General features: G+C 42.8%; 1 protein-coding gene across 1 annotated transcript in view; it reads left to right on the top strand.

The window, feature by feature from the left end:
• The window catches only part of LOC139566607 (heterogeneous nuclear ribonucleoprotein L-like), a 54,581-nt gene that overhangs the window by 6,224 nt on the left and 25,485 nt on the right, over positions 1-22,872 (top strand). Inside the window, exons 2-3 of the mRNA XM_071387856.1 lie at positions 19,557-19,675; positions 22,460-22,697. Of these exons, the coding sequence (XP_071243957.1) occupies positions 19,557-19,675; positions 22,460-22,697 (357 nt within the window). The remainder of the gene's footprint in view (positions 1-19,556; positions 19,676-22,459; positions 22,698-22,872) is intronic.

The raw sequence follows: 22,872 nt of genomic DNA, 5'->3' as shown, positions 1-22,872 counted from the left end.
GGTTGTGGCTCTTTTTTTCTTCTTCTTCTTTCCTTTTGACTTCCACGCACCCAGAGGAAGTGTTCAACTGATGCTATCTTAGCTTCGCTGTTTGTGCCTTCTTGCGCTCTGTCTCTCTCTCTCTCTCTGTCTCGCTCTCTGTCTGTCTCTCTCTGTCTCTCAGTCTCTCTCTCTTAAATTCATTGAGCTGTAGTGAGAAGGCTTAATGCTCCCAGGGTGGCGTTTGAAGTGAATCATTATCGTCAGTTTTTTTTTCTATCTCCTATTCTTCTTCTTCTTCTTCCTTGCCGACAGGCTCTTGGGCAGATTCCCACTGTGCTGATGTTATCAGGAGTCACTTAGGAGCTTATGATTTAAACTCAGCTGAGGCCTGAGTGTAACGAAATTCTCCACCTTTCCCCATTCTCTTTCAGTCTCTCGAACTATCGTCTCTTCCCTTTTCCTCCAGTAGCTTAGCTGGCCCCATAAGTGTCAAGCAGTGAGGCAGTGAGGCAGTGAGGCAGCTATGCCCGCTGCGAATGCCTTTCTGTGAACACTGTCAATATCGGACAGTTTTCTATTTGATATCATTTTATATTGCTCCCAAATCAGTAGGGAAGATTAGGTTTGGCAGTCTAATCCCAGAACTGTTTGTGCTCTGTAGCTAACTCCTATCACTAGAAAAGCAGGGCCTCGAGGGACCCCGCTTTGAGCCAATGAGCGGTCATTTTGACTGCAACATTCAAGTATAAGCCTAATAGACACATTTCATATATGCTATCATATATGCTAGTTGGTTGTGTTTATGAAGGTATTTCGTAACATTAGGACAAAGGAATACAAAAATTCAAAGAACACAATGGCATTTTCATTAAGTTATTGTAGGCTGTCTGCTGCCGCATGCTCATTATGTGCAGTGTATGGAACAGGGGTAATTCTCTGAAAAAGTGACATTTTGAAATAGAGCTAATCTCTTCAATCTTGAGAGTTATTGTCAAAGGTCAGTGTTTTGGAAACTTCGGGAATCTGCTCTGTCTGATAATATTTAGAACATCAAAACATCTTACCTGCATGTGACTCTGCAAGAGGATTTGATGCTCTGCGGAACATACCTGCGTTAAATAGACTTATTTATGAAAAGTCGAGGAAGGTGGGGGGAGGATGGCTTTAAAAAGAGAGATTTCAATTTGAATTGAATATGCGGTCAACCTTTCAGGCTCTGTGTTTCTAGTGCTATGGCCATTAGCATGACAGCGCAAAGAGATATGGGACCATGCTAGAGCTGTAATGCCACAGAAGTACACATTTTGAAACCTAGTCCGTAAAGATGGCCGTGACGTTGAGATCGCCTAAAGCTATTGTACCTAAAACAGGAAAACAGTACAACTGTCCAATTGAAGAGTGTAACAAGAACTGAGAGGCTAGTGCTGTGAAGTGTATTCCCATCGGAAATCACTGTGCAAACAATTGAAAAGGCAAACATTAACAGATGACTGTAGTAGAAGGAGAGAGGGATAGGATTTTTGCCGGTGGCTTTGTTGACCGACTCTCTTCATTACCAGGATAAGGCTCTCTGTCCAACTCACCCTCTCTTTTGCAGAGCCCCCCCCCTCCCCTCGTCTTGGGCCTCTCCCTTTCTCTCGTTCTCCATCTCCCTTTCACTCCCTCCCTTTCTCTATCCCTCTCTCCATCTCTCTCTCCCGTGAACACAGTACAGCAGTAGTTGCAGCGTCATGACCAGAGTATGCCAGGAGCTTGAGCTTGATGAAACCACTGCTGTAAGACACGGGGAATAGGGTGACTCAGAGTCAGTTCCCCCTTCCAAGACTGACATGACGATGTTCTAGGAAATACTGGTTAAGATCTCTGATGACGGTCGTGAGGCTGAAATGTCGGCATTCAATAAATAAGTGATACTCTGCAAGCGCAGTGAGAGAGAGCTTCTTTTCTTTGAACTGTTATTCAACATTTCCTAGTCTACACACCTACAAAGCAATGCCTAGATGTAAAATTGCAGTGCATTTCACGTATAGGAAATTTTGTTTCCTAATTTGTGTTCATTATATAACAAACTTTTTTGGGGGGGTTGCTGTTGCCAATGACCATTTTCTACGGTGCCAGTCCAAACAAAGCAACATGGATTATCTCTTGAGGCAATACTGGTACCCCAGAATTTTTTTAAACAGCAATTCAATGGCAATATTAGCAAGGGCTGATATGATATAGGTGTGGCCTTGCCAGTGGCCACCATCTTCTTCAAAACTCCCTTTATAAGCATACAGCGACTGGTCTGGCAACTCTCTCAATGCAAATCAAATTTTATTTGTCACCTGTTTCGTAAACAACAAGTGTAACTAACAGTGAAATGCTTACTTACGGGCCCTTCCGAACAATGAAGAGAGAAATAAAAAAGAGAAATAATAGAAAAGTAAAAACACGTATTAATAAAAGTAAAAATAAATACACAATGAGTAACGATAACTTGGCTACATTCATTGGGTACCAGCATGACTTCAAGGCTGTGCAGCTGAACTTTGGATGCTCGTCATTGCACTGCAACCAGCCAGGGACCGGGCAGCGCAGCTCCATATTAACTCTGCTGCCCTGTCTGTCTTTATTAAAGTTTAATTTTGAGACTCCAGTGGGGGTTCGGCGCTGGAGGGAAGGGGATGGAGGTGGGGGAGTAGAATCACAGGCGCTTTATCTCCGCAACTCTGTGATCTCAGCATCGTCTTCAGAGGGAGAGCTTGAAAGCAGCAGTTCGCCCCCTTGCAAAAGGAGAGTTCTGAAGGCAGGCGGGCTGGCGGCGGCAGCTCCCGACATGCCCTACTTAGCTGGCACATCGCACTGCGGGCCGTTATTTCTCCCAATTCTTTCTGACATCAGAGATACTGGCGGAGAGGCGTTCCTTAGTATTCCTTGGCTTTTGCGAGTCAGTGTCTTATGTAATCCGGCGCTGGAATTAATGCTGATCCCGACAGTTTTTTGTTGTTGTGTGGTTTATTGAAGTATATGTAAATGAGGCCTGTGCCCTCGCCTATTAATGCTTCTCCAAAGCTAACGTCAGGTGGAAGCCTAGAGACGAAATGTTGGTTTTTCTGCACCATTTATGTTGTTTTTAGTGTTGTTAACCATGGTAAACGTCACGCAGAGATAGGCACACTTACTGAAACAGGTTGTGTTGAGGGCGTGCTCGAAGCAGAGACACATTTACGACTAATTTACATTTTGAGGAGGCTTTATTTACATATAGTAGCTGTTGGCATTTTGTCAATACGACTTAGCATTTTTCAACACAAGAACACCAAACAGACGAGATGAGGATATTACATATGTTGTTATTGCTGCTGATTTATTTATACATTTTCATTATCTTCTTTGATTTCCTGTTTGGGGAAGGTACTGCATTCATATTGTATGTGTAGAAGGAGATTCAGTGCCATTAGTAAGATGAAGTAAGATACACCTGGAGAAAGCTGTAGCACATCAGAGACAGACTGGCCATAGGGCAATTTTTTTGCCCAGTTGGCATGTCTAAATTGGGGGGTTTGTGCAAAATGATCATTATTTGGCTAATAACGGGGGCTTGGAGGGAAAAAAATGTCCTGGTGTGTTAGAAATGCTGGGCTGATTTCTGGTCCCAGTCTTTCCCCGCACTAGATTCTACATTAAAGCGGCAAGCAGCAGTTGAAACAATAACAAAGCATATTCCCCGCCCCTGTTTTGGTAAAAAGCTGAGGGATGGGGGAAGAGAAATGTAACCACTCATCAATGCATAGACAGAGCTATGGATGCAAGGACTGACCATCCATGATATCAAAATGATGCCCCCTCACACCGCCAACTTCTAGGAGAGCCTCGACATTGTAGTCAGTTATAGAAGTGAGGAAAAGACCTTATGGCATTTGGACTATTGGAGACAATGAGCGAGATTCAGTCCAAAAATAATAAGAATTCAGTACGAGGGTATATTGGCACTCGGCTAAATCCTGCTGGTCTGTCAGCATGATGAACAAGCCGGTGGCCTTCTCGAGATCCCTCAACCAGGTGTGACTTTGGTAGTAGTGGCAACATGCCGTGATGTAACCCACTGTGAGATCGTATGGCCGAGCCCTTCACTCTCACCATCACTCTCAAACGCGTTTACGTATTTGTTTTCTTTAAAAAAAAAAAATGTTTTACTGGACAGAGATAGTGAAGAGAGACAGGAAAGTATGGGTGCGGTGCAAACTAAATTCAAACGCCAACACCTGCATACATACTGTATGTCATATCTTAATTTGATCCGTTTCTCACAGCAGGAATGTATGCACTCACTATTGTAAGTCGTTCTGCATAAGAGTGTCTGCTAAATGACTAAAATGTAAATGTAGGAAAATAATCCTGCAGTAACAGGAAATGTGAATTATTATGTGGATTATAATTAATGGTCATTTTGGTAGGGGTTGATACATTTTTCCATTTTAAAGTGGGAATCACAAACTATACAAGTCACAAACTAATACAAGTTCGCATTTCCTGCCGTGCAGGAAAATTCTCTGCAACAACAGAGTGATCAAATGAATCTGTACATTAGATGCACCTGTACAAGTGCTCTGAAGCCGACGGCAACAGTAACTGCTAGACCAATCCAGGCCGCTGTCTTTACTGTTTCTGTCAGCCTCAAAACATCATCATAGTCTGCCAATCAATAATCAAGGAAATGCTTAGCATTTATTGCGCTTTTCAGCTTGAAATGCAACCAGGCTACATAACGGCACGTATTAATGATGGCCTAAACTGAATAAGAGACGGACACACCTCACTGGCCCTTCTGAAACATATGGAACATTAGTTTATTTTGAATAGCTGCGTTTCAAATGGCTGTTTCAGTATGGTTCGTATCGGGGTTCGTATCGGGGTCTCTCACGTGTCATAAGACTGCTAGCTCGCTGAGCCATAGCCGAGGCTGGTCATTATCTCGGGAAGTTAACCCAAATCCTCAGGCCTCTGGCAAGGTTAGTCATCTCATGAGAATGGTTTCACCTCATTACACGTTCACTCATCTGGTAGTAAAGGTCCTCCTCACCTTTTCCTGTTTTAGACAGCGTCCGATGAGAATGACAATCGTTTTGTTATCTCTTCGTGTGATTAGGGTGATTATGCGTTTGAGTGATTAAAAATAAACTCGTCTGATATGTAAAGATATGAGAATGAATATTCCACCACATCTGTTGACAAGTTTGGCCCTTTTTTTTTTACGTTGGCATAATTATAGGACATTTGCATTTCAGACAGACCTGCATGCCAATGATGTTACCCAAATTAAAATTGGATGAGAATCTTTTTTCTTCTGCGATAATTAGAAGTCAAAGGCACATTCCAATGTTGAGCCACTGAGGCATATGGCTAGTGTGTGTGTGTGTGTGTGTGTGTGTGTGGGTGTGGTGTTAGGATGTATGTGAAGCATGTTCTCTCTAATACGAAGTAGTTATTAACCTCACATTCAAAAGATATGCTGATCAGTGGGGACATTATTTAACCTCAAGGTTGAAGGGGAATTTCTCAAAGGAGCACTGGGATGCATTAACTCTGAATACATTGTAATCAACGAGAGGAAAAGCAATATGGTGGTAGCTGCACTGCTGTTTGAATTAAACAAATAGAAAAATGATCATATTCAAACAGCAATGGGAGTGGGTGTAGGGATATTTTCCATCCATGCAACTGGAATCTTTACACAGAAAAAAAATCAAGAAACCATAAAGCATCTCGGATCTTGGATCAGGTGCCCCCCGCCCATATAACCGTATCGTGATCTAAAAGGCAAAACTGATCCTATATTAACACTCCCCGACCCTCTCCGAGGAGGTCTCAGGGGGAGTGGGATATGTCAAAAACATCACACCTGTACAGGTTACCCACTTGTACATATAGTGAAACAAGACTATATACAGTAAGCACCCCCAAATTATGATTATTATTACTATCATACAGGCCCTGGTCCATCAGATATGATCTATGAACAGTTATCATGTTTTTCAAGCAATTTTCTGTCAAAGGTTGATGATCAATTTCATGGTGAATATGGGGACTATCACAGATAACGACCTTGAATGATTTTCAAAAATACACACATTGATTGCAATGCACCGTGCGCATCGCAGTCTCTTTAAAGCCTAGTTTTTCACATGCCAAAAACACATGATCATCAATAACAGTTTCATTGTGCACGCAACAACACAGAAACAATCCAAAAGCCTGCAGCCTTGTGAAAATAGGCTTCCCCTTTGAAGTGAAAATAAAAAGCAAGCTTCGGCGCGCACAACGTTAAAACAATATAGAGAAAGAGATGAGCGGGAAACAAGTCTGTGAAGATCATCAAAGCGGTGGAAAATTCCTCCCGAATATCAATGTGCAATTTTAAAAGTAGGGCATAGAATCCAATCATATCCATATTAATAACCTCTGTGGCTGCATGGGTGAGAAGGAAAGGAGAGAGAAGGTGTACATCTCCAATGGCATCCTATTCTCTGCATTACTTTTGACCAGGGCCCATAGGCAGAAAGGGCACGGGCAGCTGGACGATGGGGATATTTTATGCCTTCCTCTCGTCGTTTGATGATGGTAATCACCCAGTTTCTGTTCTTTTATTTATTTTATTTTACCAGGTTAGTCTCAATATAATTCAAAATCTATTTTACAAGAGAGACCTGGCCGAAATAGTAGCACACAAAGTTTCCGACACTTTTACAACATAAAAAACAAAGCACTACAGTTTAAAAGCATACATTTACACATTGAGCAGCAAGATGGTTTGGGGAGGTGTGGAGCAACTAGGGTTCAGATTATCGACAGCTCCCCACTTCATTCTCCATCCTAGTATTTATCTTACCTTTAAACTCATTTTAAGGGATGAGCTCCTGTAATTTCAGGGCCCTTTGAAGCTCATTCCAAGCGGAAGGAGCTGCTAACTGGAACTGTACCGGCCTAAGGCACAGTCAACAAAACACTGTCATATGAGCACAGGCGATAGTTGTCATTTGTCTGCTGGACAATGTAGGTACACAGGTCAAATGGGAGCTGTCTCAGTATGGCCTTATTAATTAATGAAACCTTAGTTAGTCTGGCCTTCCTTAGTCTCCGAAGAGCTAAGGAAGGCCAGCCCACTCTCATATAGAGGAAACGGGGACGAGTTATAATTTATTGGATGGCACACTACCTTCGAGTGGGCAAAAGTCCAGAGTCCCGCTGGGGTTAGGTTGTCATTGCGCTAATGCTAGTTAGCATTGGCTCGTGAAAATACCTCTAACTTCCTTTATACTGGCCGCAGAGACATAAAAATGGTATCCACGGGTTTATCTGACTCTGGGGAGTAGATAAAGAGCTTCATTGCCAGAATCCTGAACTATCCCTTTAAGGCGCTGTGTGTGTGTATGGGTGCGTGTGTGTCTAGTACACTGCAGGGTCGTGTGCTGTCCCAATTGCCCTCCAGATGATTGTTTGAGAGAATAGCCATCTATTTAATGAAGAAGGATACAAAAATAGCCTCCAGCATCAACTCAAAGGGCATTAAGGATAGGGATCATACTATAGCCCTTTCTTGTGTTGTGTTTGTGTCTGCTGTGGCCTTAGACTGATGACGCTAACACTGTTTGAACATTGTCGATTACCGTGGCTGCGGAGGGGAGTCGACATTGGCCAATGCAATGCAGTATTTTTCTGACAGCTGGCTTCGAAGGCGTCCCTAAGTGATGTATTGTGCAGGATATTGCTTGCTATGCCCATACTCTGCAGTTCTGGGTTGAGGAGTTGAAAAGATTGGTCCGTGTGTTTGTGTGGGTGTGGATGTGTGTGCGTGTGTCTGAGAGGCACACACACACACCAAAATTGATGACAAATAGACGAGTGGAGATCTCCTCTCCTGTGTTCAAGGACTTTGGGAAATTATCTACTTACATTTTTTGGGGAAGTGCCTTTAATTGAACCAAATGAACAATGGTCCATCTTTTCGCATAGGAAAGACTTGAAGCAAACCTCTGTTCTGTATACCCATCCTCAGTTTGTATATTTCATGAAGAAGTTTTAATGGAAGGATATTGTGATTCTGGAAGTCATATTGTCCCAGAGTGCCTGAAACACTAGTGTCCACGTTTTCCCTTTAGCTGAAAAAACACAGGTAGGCACCTGGAGAGAACAAAAGCTTCAAAATGCCATCTTGTCTCACCTTCTGGCCTCTGGAATTCTGCCTGAAATACTAATTTGTTCAAAGCAGGAAAGATGGTTGGGTTCAATATCCTGTGTATGGTGCAGACCTGGGTTCAAATACTATTTGAAATCCTTTTAAATACTTAATCTGTGCTTGATTGAAACCACGCCCATCTGGCAATCCAGGCAGGCTAGAGGAAACGCTTGTAATATTTGAGTAGATATAATAATATTGGAACCCAGGTCTGGTGGTGTGAGCTAGGCTCTCTTTATCTGCCTCGTCTTGCCTTGTCCATCAAATAAAATACCATTTTGTATTTGTCACAACCAACAATGCAGTTCAAGAAATAGAGTTGAGAAAATATTACTAAATAAACTCAAGTTTAAAAAAAGTCACACAATAAAATGAGATAACAATAACGAGTCTATGTACAGGGGGTACCGGTACAGAGTCAGTGTGCGGGGGTACAGGTTAGTCGAGGTAGTTTGTACATGTAGGTAGGGGTAAGGTGACTATGCATAGACAATAAACAGCGAGTAGCAGCAGTGTAAAAACAAAGGGGGAGGGGGGTCAATGTAAATAGTCCGGGTGGCCGTTTGATTAATTGTTCTGCAGTCTTATAGCTTGGGGTAAAAGCTGTTAGGGAGCCTTTTAGACCTAGACTTGGCGCTCTGGTACCGCTTGCCATGCGGTAGCAGAGAGAACAGTCTATAACTTGGGTGACTGGAGTCTTTGACCATTTTTTGGGCCTTCCTCTGATACCGCCTAGTATATACTGTAGGTCTTGGATGGCAGGAAGCTTGGCCCCAGTGAAGTATTGGGCCGTACGCACTACCCTCTGTAGCGCCTTACGGTCGGATGCCGAGCAGTTGCCATACAAGGCCCTGATGCACCAGTCAGGATGCTCTCGATGGTGCAGCTGAACTAATGTGACATGGGGGTATCAGAGAAGAAGGGGGTTGAGGGGGTTTGTTGCATGAGGAAACAATATAAAATATTTAACCAGGATTGTTCTAACAGAAATGGGGCCCTTCCGAAACCCAAGTGGCGAGCAGAATAATTGAATATGACGGGGGCATTTAATTTGTCCGCTAAACCGCATGCTGGATTGGAGAACGATCCAGAACCATTTTTTATTTTATGTGATTAAAGTGTGTCAAACTTTTGGCATATGGGGACTTCATGGCGTAATTTTCTTGTTGTAAACTGGTTTTCTGGTTGAGGAGACATCATATAACCATATTACAACCAATTACCACAACTACAACAGATTATAAGAACTGCTACTACGTAATGGTATCTACGTTTAGGAACCAATTCATGTTGTATCTTTGTTATATACGTATATGACTCTCTATATAATCTTCAAATTCAGTTTCAAATGTGGTTATGCAGTCTCTACTACCCGCCTGCCAGGTTTGCTCAATAAAACAATGTTAATTGTTCATGACCAAAATATATAAATTCAAATGTGGTTCCATGCAGTAGAAGAGGAGCCTTGTTTTCATATCATCCCCAGAAAAGTAATCGCTTTTGACAAAAGAAAGCCCAAGATATTTCACACTACTTGCACCTCCTGATTTTCTTCCATTCTATCCGACAGCCTGAAGGGATTCTTCATCTGACATTTCTATTTACACACTATTCCCTATATAGCACACTACATTTGACTAGAGCCCTATGAGCCCCTGGTTAACAGTAGTGCAATATATAGGGAATAGTGTGCCATTTGGGACGGAGGCTGAGACATTATCAGAATGGTTAAATTAATGACGACTCTCGAAAAACCGCACTAAAACAAATGTTCCCTCGTCAGATTGTTTGTTCTGTGGAACCCTGGCTGTTGGCGAGATAAATTATGCATTACTTCTGCCTTGTTAGCCCTGTTTGTGCAGCGTTTGACCTGGCAAATGTTTACCGCTCTCATTTAGCGGTAGCAGACAAGGCCAGGTTTAATGAGAACATTCTGGAAGAGAAGGAGGAAGAAAAAATAAATGAGAGAAGAGGAACTTGGTTTAGTTAATGGCCCTCGCTCGGCAAAACCAAAATGCCTGTTAGTTGCAAATCAACGGGTGCCTAGAAACTAAGTAGCAAGCCAGGGATGATGAATATGTATGTTAAAATTGTAATTATACATACATCCGTCCTTGATCGCAAATGTCACTGAAAGGGATGTGTCAAAGCTTGTCACCCCCTCACCCCTCATTCCTCCAAAAAAAGCGGAGATCCTGTTGCTATGGAGACGGAGAAAAGGGCAAGGGAGGGGAGCGGGGGGTGGTACAAAATGCCCTTTGCCGCGGCTATGAGATAGCTGTTCTCCTGTCATATCCACTCTGTTCTGTCTGATGGTGGTGGTAGTGTGTGTGCATGCGCGCGCGTGTGTGCGTGTGCGCGAGGGGTAGAAACATGGTCGTCTCGCCTGGCACGGACGATAAAACCCCCGAGCCCCTACTAACGTCATGTGAAACAAACTGCCACAATGATTAATGCCACAGGCTTTACGGTTGTCAGGATGTTTCACTGATGACCTACAGCTAGCATCTCCCTCTGCTCTACTCTGCTGCTCTGGTCCCAAAGGCTAAGTGCGAGTGAGCTAGCTAGCAATGACAACAAAAAGAACCTGCTCTCAATTTAATTCTAACTTTGTGTGGGGAACTGCTTTAAGACAGTTAATGCGGCATAAAAGGCCATGTTCCAACTTCCAACTCAACCCTTTGGTCTGAGTAAATTCGGTTGGGGACGCCCAACCTGAACGGAAAGTGATGCGTGAAGAGACTGTCTGGCCCGAATGGTGACTGACTCAGCAGAAAACCACATCCAGCCAGTGACAGGAGAGGTCATGCTTCAGCAGGCAGGGCATTGCGGTGAGCATAGAGCCAGAGCGAAGAATCAATGCTGTAAGGTTTTCCATGCATTTGGGCTGGCGGGCTGTGCAGTTAGAGAAAGTATAGTTTGAGAAAGTATTGGATATTTGTAGCTCGAAGTTGATAATCTGTTGGTTTCTAGATTGGTTCCTCTCTAATGAAATCTCTACCGTAGATTTTATGGTGTAGACCAGTGGTTCCCAAACGTTTTGTAGTCCCGTACCCCTTCAAACATTCAACCTCCAGCTGCGTACCCCCTCTAGCACCAGGGTCAGCGCACTCTCAAATGCTGTTTTTTGCCATCATTGTAAGCTTGCCACGCACACACTATACAATACATGAATTAAACATAAGCATGAGTTTTTGTCACAACCCGGCTCATGGGAAGTGGCAAAGAGCTCTTATTGGACCAGGGAACAAATAATAAGAATCAATAATGTTTCTCTTTATTTAGCCATCTTACATATAAAACCTTATTTTTTCATCAAAAATTGTGAATAACTCACCACAGGTTAATGAGAAGGGTGTGCTTGAAAGGATGCACATACCTCTGCAATGTTGGGTTGTATTGGAGAGAGTCTGTCTTAAATAATTTTCCACACACAGTCTGTGGCTGTATTTAGTTTTCATGCTAGTGTGGGCTGACAATCCACTCTCACATAGGTACGTGGTTGCAAAGGGCATCAGTGTTTTAACAGCGCGATTTGCCAAGGCAGGATACTCTGAGCGCAGCCCAATCCAGAAATCTGGCAGTGGCTTCTGATTAAATTACATTTTCACAGGGCCGCTTGTTGCAATTTCGATGAGGCTCTCTTGTTCAGATATCGGTAAGTGGACAGGAGGCAGTGCATGAAAGGGATAACAAATCCAGCTGTTTGTGTTGTCCGTTTCAGGAAAGTACCTGCATAATTGCACACCCAGCTCGCTCAGATGCTTCGCTGTATCAGATTTGACATTGTCTGTAAACTTGCGTTAATTTGCACACAAAAAAACATACAATGATGGAAAGACCTGTGTGTTGTCCTTCTTAATCATAGCCTCAATTGTGTCCATTACATTGAATATAGTTGCGGAGAGTCACTGAAATCCTAGATTCAGATCATTCAGGCGAGAAAAAACACCCAATTTTTCTAATTGGCGTGTTTAGTTTCTAAATGTCTGTGCAAGAGTGACGGTTTCATTGAGTTGTGAGATAGTACTTTTGCACATATAACACACTGTGGCTGAGGAAAGGCACTACTCCCAATATAAGTGAACCCCACATCAATGTAGTTCTCATCATATTTGCGCCTCTTCGATGGTCCCTGTCTGTTGTTTGGTGCTTTCCCGGGTAAGGGGGCAGTAGCTCTTCGGCTGCATCAGATGTCAGTGTCCATGCTAGCTGGGCTAGCAACAAAGGTAGAATTACTGATGCTAGCATTGAATGTACTCGTGGAAGCAGAACAACTATGAGGCTACTCAGGCGAGAACAAAACATCACCCAAATGTATAGCCCTGTTTTATTTGGTGTACCCCCGACGCATTGTGCATACCCCTGGGGTACGCATACCCCAGTTTGGGAAAAGGCGGTGTAGACACACACTCTCTCACATACACGAACATACACACACATAACCTGGCACACATGCATGCTCTCACAAATGCACACTCTTTCTCTCTCTCACACACACACACACACACACACACACACACACACACACACACACACACACACACACACACACACACACACACACACACACACACACACACACACACACACACACACACACACACACACACAGTATGTTAACCCCTGTATCTAGCCTACAGTTACACAACACTGTTAAACATGGCTAAGTGTTTGCCCTAAGTTGCTCTTTGAGTGTCTGCAGCATTCTAAATATAACATGTGCGAGTGGAGAAGAGATATCTGATGCGGACACCTGATGTTAAAGTGCACACTTTGCTTAGAAGGCTTCTGGAGAGGTTAGTTGTTTTTTGGGACACGGTTTTGTCAAATTATTCTATATTGAACCCTTTTGAGACCGTTCTATAACATCTAAAAAGGATAACAATCAATAATGTGTGTGTGGATTGTAAAAATGGGTTCTTGAGATGTGCTTTGTGGCAGGCAATGGTTATATCTACACTAGAATGGTTTTTAAAGTGTACTTTAAAGAGCCTTTAGGAGAGTTATCCCAAAAAGGTTGCTCAAAGCAGCGACAAACCAAAGTGTGTGTCTGTGTTTAGTGTTGGCAGATGGTTGTCTCCCAGGTTTTGTACCGTATCGTGAGATGAGGTAGTATGGCCTCACAAAGCCTTCAGTTCAGCTGCCGGAAACAAGGTCGCTGTCTGCATCGAGCAAAAACTGCAAGCTCTCGTGCTTTTGCTCATGCTAAGGTGTTAGTGGCAAAGCTTAGGAAGGTTGACATTTTGATATTTCGTTGTTGTTTTTACCATTTTGACTGAGGTGATTTTCCGACCGCAACTGCTGATTGTTCAGATAAATGCCAAAAAAAGGACTCCTGAATTAGCGGGTCTCTCAGACGACAGAAGAGTTACTGTTTCAACATCACAGGGAGTAAAGCATGTATCAAAAATAATAATAATATTTAAAAAACACTTTCTGAGAATATCGCTCAATAGTATTTGTTAGGGCATTGTTCTGCAGGGTGTAAAGCCAGAGGGACGTGGCTTGCATAGCAGTAGAGGTGGAGTAAGTGGTGCAACAGCCTTTGATGCAGCTATGTTTCAGATCAAACTGCAAAACAGAGCCGGGGAGATGTGTATCCTGTGTGTGTGGCCTGCCAGGCCCTCTGCTGCTGTGTTCGTCTGGATGCTGTTTCACAACAGCAGCAGCATACGCTTGTCACTGAGGTTGAGTCTGAATCAGTGGGAATTGTCATTATCAGCTACCGTGGGAGAGTAGTGTGTGAACAATGTGAACAAATACTATTTAAAAAATACAAGAGTGCGTTAACCTCTTGTGACATTGCATTTTATCTCCTCGGCTGGCTGCACTGGATTATTGGCTGGATTCATGGGATGAATCGTTGCTCCAAGACCCCCTTTCTTGGGGACAGATCTTTTGCCCATGTTTCCTCAGTGCTGGGAAGGGGCAGACTGCAAGTGTCAGTTGGTGAAAATAGCTTTGCACGTGGGACTGACAAAAGAGGCCACGGTCTGTCTAGGTGTGAGAGAGAGAGAGAGAGACAGAGAGAGAGAGAGAGACGAGGGAAAGGAAAGAAAGAAATACAGACAGACCGAGTGAAAGAGAGGAAGGAGGAGGAAGAAATAAAACTAAAGACAGGAAGAAAGTATAGATAGTAAGAAAGAGGGAACAAGGAATGAAAAAAATGGAAGAAGGAAAGGTACAGAGAGATACTTTCAGTTTTGAAGACACCCTTGAAAGTTGGGGTAGTTAAAGTAGTGGTAGGTATGCCTGACTGTGTTCAAGTGCAGGCATCAAAAGAAGACAGATCAGATATTTTCCAAACAGCAACTGCTCGAGAGCCATAAAGCAGCTTTGAAATAGTTTCTATGCTTAATTTTACCCCAGCGAAAAGCACACCAGTTATTCTGTTATTCGTCGTCTGTCTCAACGTGTCATAGAACTGCACAAAAGAAACTTGAGTCTTTCCTTTACCACTGTGACAGGCGACAGTTTTGCATGTTTTTTTCCCCCTCTCCAATTTCCCGAGCATTAAAAAGATCCCCAGGAAAGGGATATGAATATATCAATGTCTTTACAGGAGCTTGTTGAGCTACATGTTGCTTTCAGAATGAATTGACGTTCTACTTCAGACAGACGCCGTCCCTGTATTGCGGTTGTCATTTCTAGGGCGTATTTGAGTTATTTTCAGGGACGTTTGTCTGCGTCCTGATTCTCCACACTTTTCCAAAAGTGTGCACTCACACACTCCCCGTTATGGATTTTAAAGCTAATGATCGGTGTAAACATTGGCTGTAGGGAGTTTCCATCATTGTTAAATCCATGGAAGAAAGTGTGCAAGTGCATATTCCGGGAGAAGGGTGGTGAATCGGGACACAGCCTATCTATCTCTCTTTCTAGATAGGCCGGGAGGTAAGAATGTGGTCAATTGTAAACAAATCTCATTTTAAGCACAGTGCCTGTCGGCGAGGATTCAATTTGTCTCTGTGTCTGAAGTAGAGCCGTGTGGGGCTCGGCGTTGTCCCAGAGCGCATGGAAGGTTAGACTAGACGGGAGGGATTCGTCGCGACGGACAGCTCCCGTAATGAACCATCCTGGGCTTCTGGAAGAGCTAGCTTCGAACAAAGAAGAGGGAAAGTAATTGGTTGCCTCAGAAGTGCTGTGGCCCTTGTCGATACGGTTTCTCAAAGCCGGTCTATGGTGGAAACAAGGCAGACCAAGTCGTCTTAAGAATCCAGCGTCAGACAGTCTGATTACAATTACTGTTAGCTTATTTTCTTATGTATTGTAGCTCCAGTTTCATCAGGGTGACTTGTTTCGTTTCTTAATTCCGACAATTTGCATCCATTTGGAAGATTATAAGAATGGATGCTGTAACCTGTTCACTGCAGCTGCTGCTTTTTTGGTTCATTGGGATTCTGAAAAAATCTCATTACTTAAAATCGGGCTGAGGTCATTCATTCATCGTGAAGTGGTTTTAGAGTAATTTCATATTGGTCTTCCCAATTTTACTCCTCTTGTTTCATAGCGGCTTTTAGTGGATAATTATTTGAATTTGTTTTTTTTGTGTGCTGTTCATCATTGTTTGTAATCTGTTTTCCAATTTAATTGGAGACTAAGAAAAGCTTTTTGAATATACAGCGTTCAATTCGCAGATGAATTGTGTAACTTTTAGGTATTGGTTTTTGGTGCTGTTGCCAGACTTGCATTTTCATGGTTGGTCTGTGAAGCATATAAGCAATATTGGCAATGACTCAGGACAGTTTTCTTTTATATTTCAACATACATATTTGAATTCCTGAATAGCCAGTCCAACATGAATGTATCAGTGAGTATTCAGTATTCCTCTACTTTCAATTCCCCTTGTATTATCGTACGTAAGCGTTCATGAATTTTCAAACAGAGCTCACAAAGATGTTGTGCAACGGTTTACAAAGTGATTCTCCTGCTCTGCGAGTTGCTACTTCAGAAGTCCTTCCCCTAGAGGTTTTCATCATTAGCATATTTCCCTCACTTTGAGAAAAGTGTGAAGGGCGTGTGAGTTGTGAAGCCACTGTAAAACAGGTGTGAAGAACTACGGATTAACAGCTGAGATTTAACAACATCCAGCTGCAAGACAAGGACCCACAGTCTGAACGCTTTCAGTAGAGTTGGGTTTAAATTATGTTACATTTAAGTTGTGTGACAGACCAGGATATACAGTGCATTCGGAAAGTATGCAGAACCCTCCCTTCCTCTTATGCGTATATTTCTTACCTTTTCTCTCTTTCACCTCTGCCGGACAACGAACCCTCTGAAAATCAGTAGTTCTACTGAGATTTACATAAGTATTCAGACCCTTTACTCAGTACTTTGTTGAAGCACCTGTGGCAGCGATTACAGCCTCAAGTATTTTGGGGTATGACGATACCCGCTTGGCACACCTGTATTTGGGGAGTTTATCCCATTCTTCTCTGCAGATCCTTTCAGGTTGGATGCGGAGCATCACTGCACAGTTATTTTCCGGTCTCTCCAGAGATGTTCGGTCGGGTTCAAGTCCGGGCTCTGTCTGGGCCCCTCAAGGACATTCAGAGACTTCTCCTGAAGTCACTCCTGCATTGTCTTGGCTGTGTGCTTAGTGTCGTTGTCCTGTTGGAAGGTGAACCTTCGCCCAGTCTGAGGTCCTGAGCGCTCTGGAGCAGGTTTTCAACAAGGATCTCTCTGTATTTTGCTCCGTTCATCTTTCCCTCATTCCTGACTAGTCTCCCAGTCCCTGCCACTGAAAAACATCCCCACAGCATGATGCTGCCACCACTATGCTTTACCGTAGGGATGGTGCCAGGTTTCCTCCAGACGTGACACTTGGCATTCAGGCCAAAGATTTCAATCTTGGTTTTATCAGACCAAAGAATTTTGTTCTTTAGGTGCTTTTAGGAAAACTCCAAGCGGGCTGTCATGTGCCTTTTACTAAGGAGTGGCTTCCGTCTGTCCACTCTACCATAAAACCTGGGTGGTGCTGCAGAGATGGTTGTCCTTCTGGAAGGTTCTCTCATCTCCACAGAGGAACTCAGGAACTCTGGACCAATCAGGTTATTGGTCACCTCCCTGACCAAGGCCCTTCTCGCCGATTGCTCAGTTTGGCTGGGCGGCCAGCTCTAGGAAGAACATTGGTGATTCCAAACTTCTTCCATCTAAGATTGATGGAGGCAACTGTGTTCTTGGGGACCTTCAATGCTGCGGAAATGTTTTGGTACCCTTCCCCAGATCTGTGCCTCAACACAATCCTGTCTCGGAGCTCTATAGACAATTCCTTCGACCTCACTGCTTGTTTTTTTCTCTGACATGCACTATCAACTGTGGGATCTGCAAAAGGTTCTACGATCCTCAAAAGGTTCTACAGCTGCACCATCGAGAGCATCCTGACTGGTTGCATCACTGCCTGGTATGGCAACTGTTCGGCCTCCGACCGCAAGGCACTACAGAGGTTAGTGCAAACGGCCCAGTGCATCACTGGGGCCAAGCTTCCTGCCATCCAGGACCTCTATACCAGGCGGTGTCAGAGGAAGGCCCTAAAAATTGTCAAAGACTCCAGCCAACCTAGTGTCTAGGTCCAAGACAAGAGGCTTCTTAACAGCTTCTACCCCCAAGCCAAAAGACTCCTGAACGTCTAGTCAAATGGCTAACCAGACTATTTGCATTGCCACTGCCACTCTCTGTTGTCATCTATGCATAGTCACTTTAATTAACTCTACCTACATGAACATACTCCCTCAACTAACCCCGCACATTGACTCTGTACCGTCACCCCCTTGTATATATTGTTCTTTTTTACTGCTGCTCTTTAATTACGTGTTATTTTTATCTCTTATTCTTATCCATATCTTTCGAAACTGCACTGTTGGTTAGGGGCTCGTTAGTAAGCATTTCACTGTTGTATTCGGCGCATGTGATTAACAAAATGTTATTTGATTTATATAGACAGGTGTGTGCCTTTCCAAATCATGTCCAATCAATTGAATTTACCACAGGTAGATTCCAATCAAGTTGTAGAAACATCTCAAGCATGATCAATGGAAACAGGATGCACCTGAGCTCAATTATTTATTTATTTCACCTTTATTTAACCAGGTAAGCTAGTTGAGAACAAGTTCTCATTTACAACTGCGACCTGGCCAAGATAAAGCAAAGCAGTGCGACAGAAACAACAACACAGAGTTACATGGAATAAACAAGCGTACAGTCAATAACACAATAGAAAAAAAGAAAGTCTATATACAGTGTGTGCAAATGGCATGAGGAGGTATGGCAATAAATAGGCCATAGTAGCAAAGTAATTACAATTTAGCAGATTAACACTGGAGTGATAGATGAGCAGATGATGGTGTGTAAGTAGTGATATTGGTGTGCAAAAGAGCAGCAAAGTAAATAAAAACAATATGGGGATGAGGTAGGTAGATTGGGTGGGCTATTTACAGATGTACTATGTACAGCTGCAGCAATCGGTTAGCTGCTCAGATAGCTGATGTTTAAAGTTAGTGAGAGAAATGTAAGTCTCCAGCTTCAGCGATTTTTGCAATTCAATTTCGAGTCTCATAGCAAAGGGTCTGAGTACTTATGTAAACAAGGTATTTCTGTTTTTTATTTGTAGTAAATTTGCTAACATTTCTAAAAACATGTTTTCCATTTGTCATTATGGGGTATTGTGTGTAAAATCAAATCAAATTTATTTGTCACGTGCGCCGAATAGAACAGGTAGACCTTACAGTGAAATGCTTACTTACACTGTAAGGTGTTGTATTCGGCACACGTGACAAATAAACTTTGATTTGATTTGATTTTACACACTATACCCCATAATGACAAATCGAAAACAGGTTTTTAGAAATGTGTAGATTGATGAGGGCATTTTTTTATTTAATCCATTTTGAACAAGGCTGTAACGTAACCAAATGTGGAAAAAGTCAAGGGGTCTGAATACTTTCCAAATGCGCTGTATTTGCCTGCTGGTCTGTAGGTGGCCCTCGTGTCAAGGAATCTGAAGAGGCTTAATTTCCTAAGGCCTCAAATAATGAGTTACATTTTTTTTAATTATGATTGAAGTCATTCAAACCAAACCAACATTGCTACAAAACAGAAAACAATGTACTATAAACATGCAGAAAACAGTGTTAAGACATTGACAAGGGAACATTCTGCAATTTCGCTCCTTGTGCACTCCAACAGCACGTCAAAGGTGCTCAGTGCTGACGAGGACTTTGGCGTTTGGTTACATTTCCGTTATGTTAAACCTTCTTTGCTGTGAAAGCGGCCTTCGTATGTACCTTGTGGTATACCTCATTTGACCTTTGACCTTTGAACCCCATTTAACCTGTGTCCCCCCTCTCTCCTCCAGGACAATGGGGAGGATGCCCACAGGATCGCCCCCTCTCCGGTGGTCCACGTGCGGGGGCTCTGTGAGTCAGTGGTGGAAGGGGACCTGGTTGAGGCCCTGGAGAAGTTTGGCAACATCTGGTAGGTGATATTTCTTGTTGTCTGTTCTGCTTTGAGGGACATGCGGCAATCTTTTGCCTCATTTCCATTACATGGATGCCTGTGCATATGATTATTTTAAATGTACTATAGAACTGCAGTGCATTACAAAACTGTATTCATAGTTCAGAGTGGCACTTACTGTAACTGAGTTTTCACTTACTAACTATTATATTACTAAAATCAAATCAAATGTTATTGGTCACATACACATGGTTAGGGGAGGTTATTGCGAGTGTAGCAAAATACTTGTGACTATACATTTTAGTTAGTATTCTAATACTATTATGCCTCTGAGCAGCTCACTGATTGAATGCATCAACAGAATGTATTGAGATGCATATTTTTTCCGTGTGCAGTTTGGTTGTTTTTCTCCAACAAAGCCAGTGGGATTGGACTCTTTGTCCTGTTAGAATACAACTCCCTTTTTCTTGATTTCTTTTCATCTCCCATTATCCATTTCTTGGGGAATCCATTTTTAATCCATTTAAATGCAATAACAATCTCCCAGTTATCATATTTCTCGTAGAACAAGGGACATTAAGGGCTTGGAAAACATTAACGTGTGCAATTTAGGACCTGTATTTTTAGCTCATGTCTGTCCTCTAAATTGCCTGCTTTTAACATCAGACCACACATGTTTACTCAAGAGTATAGCTGCTCAGGGGACAAACATATGATACTCTTATTGCATGGACTGCCTGAGGAAGCCTCATTTGGGGCACTCACACAACGGTGAATTTGGGTGAAATTTGGAAAAAGACAATGACCCCGTAGACACACTTAAGTTGCACAACTGATATACAACGCATTCGACGCTACGGTTGTGACACAAGGAAGAGTTTGTCTGCACAAAAGTATTGATACACACGTTTTGCGGAGACACCGCACAATGGTTGTGTAGACTTTTTTATGCAGACAAACTCTCCATTGTATCACAAACATAGCAGTTGTATCACAACCATTGTGTCAAATGCGTTGTACATCAGTTTTACAACCTTAGTGTGTACGGGGCCAATATGCCTGTGATTATTGTAAATATCTCTCTGCCTCCATCCATCCCAGTGTCACTTGATATTTCCGTAACTCGGGGGGTCACCGCTTTGAGGATATTACGGGATGTGGATTTGATTGGACTTGAAGGACTTGACTTGCACACTGGTGGAGTAGGTTTCCCGGTGCTGTAGTCGGAATTGAGATCAGGCGAGGGTATTTTTAGGTCGGTGCAATATCGATATACTGTAGACCCCTCCGAGTATGCCTTAGGCAGACATATTGTGACACGGTGAACGGGAGCTGTCAGCTCCACTCAAACCGTAGCCTCAAAGACAGCATTCCGAATAAGAATGATGGGAAGGCTTTATTGTGCAATGTTATTTATGGGGGTGGAGTGTGCTCTGTCTGCAATTTAAGTAGTGCATTCTCTGGTACTTTTTGTTGTTCTTTCAGAAACAAGAAGGTATATATTTTTGGGCCTGCGGGTATAATGCATTATCATGCCGTTATAATGCAGGGATGACCACCTTATAATGTCTTATAATCACAATCATCCAATACCAGCCATTCTTAGTATATATTGTAAGATACTAGCTAGATGAATAGTTGTTGACTGTAAAATAAAGCATAACCAGGGAGACATTTTATTTTAACTTATGTTGAACTCTTTCTAGTTCAACAAAAATAGAATGCACGGTGAACAACAGCACCTCGGGAGAGGCGAGAACTTAAAAAGAGTTTGGTTTCTATCTGGGGTCTCTTCACAAATGTTGAGTTACAAAGCAATAACCTCAGTGTGTTTTGGGGTTCTGTTAGACGAGAGAAATTCTCACACGGGCATCTACTTTTGTTTTACCATCCCTGCATGGAGTCTGTATAAGAAACACATTGAGATGTCTAACTAGAGAACTGGGGGAGCTAAAATTGAATATGAGCCACTGAGTGAAACACTGGCTCGGTCTTCAGTGTGTGGGGATGCTTACTGTGTATGAATTCTGTTTCCTGTGGCAGGATGTAGGTGATTCCCGAATGCCGATTCTGATCGATATGATTGTTGCCAAAGGAGAGCTGTGTAAAGAGATGTATATTAGCCGTAGGGCTTGTTGCTTACTAATTCTAAAGTTGAGGATGATAGTATGGTTAGGGATTGTACATCAATGGATGAAGATGTCTTCCTTCTAGGGAGTTTTTTCTTGTCGTAAAATGAACTATAATTTTCTTTGGATTGTTTGAGAAGTAAGAACATGGATTGTTGTTTGACAATCATCAAATGTCTGTAACATGATTGATACAAGGTTTGTTGATTGATTTATTGATTGATGGAATTTATTCGATCATTAAAAGTAGCTGGCTGCTCTAGCCAGATACAACATTACATACATAAAACATTATTGAGGATAAAAACACATTAAAGCCCTAAGGTTTATTTCCATTCTGGTCCTCTTTGGCAGCAAGATGGCAGGTACTGTAGATTCCAGGTAGTTTCCACTATCACTGTTTTCAACAGATATTGCAGTCTGATTTTTTTGTCGAGTGTTGCACAGCATCCGATAAAAAGGGAAACCTTTTCTCTGTCGTGAGACAAAATGACAAACCCGCACGACAATCGTGTGCCGTATTCCATAGATGAAATCTCAGAACCCATAACCACATTCATGCTAGGTAGCTATCAACATTTTCTAAATTTCGTCGGTCACCAGAGATCAGCCTCGATGTTGGGTGATGATGGGTTACTAATTGTGTCTTTGTCATGTGGTCTTCCTTTGACAGCTACGTCATGATGATGCCGTTCAAGCGTCAGGCGCTGGTGGAGTTTGAAGCCATGGAGAGCGCCGACCAGTGCGTGACATGCGGCGCCAACGAAGCGGTCCACATTGCCGGCCAGCAGGCCTTCTTCAACTACTCCACCAGCAAGAGGATCACGCGGCCAACTAACGCCGATGACCCCAACAGTGGCAACAAAGTCCTGCTCCTCTCCATTCAGAACCCCCTCTATCCCATCACCACTGTAAGTTCATGAACTTCATGCCAGTTCAGTGCAATGGTTCAGTTTACAATGTTGACAATAGTTTAGTTCACTGTGGTTTAGTTGAGGACGGTTTAGTTTACAATGGTTTTAGCTTTCAATAGTTTAAATTACGGTAGTCAACCCACTGGGCACAAGCTGGTTAAATCAACGTTGT

The sequence above is a fragment of the Salvelinus alpinus genome, chromosome 2, assembly GCF_045679555.1.
Source record: "Salvelinus alpinus chromosome 2, SLU_Salpinus.1, whole genome shotgun sequence".
Classification (NCBI taxonomy): Eukaryota; Metazoa; Chordata; class Actinopteri; order Salmoniformes; family Salmonidae; genus Salvelinus; species Salvelinus alpinus.
This window is presented reverse-complemented; position numbering and strand designations above follow the sequence as displayed.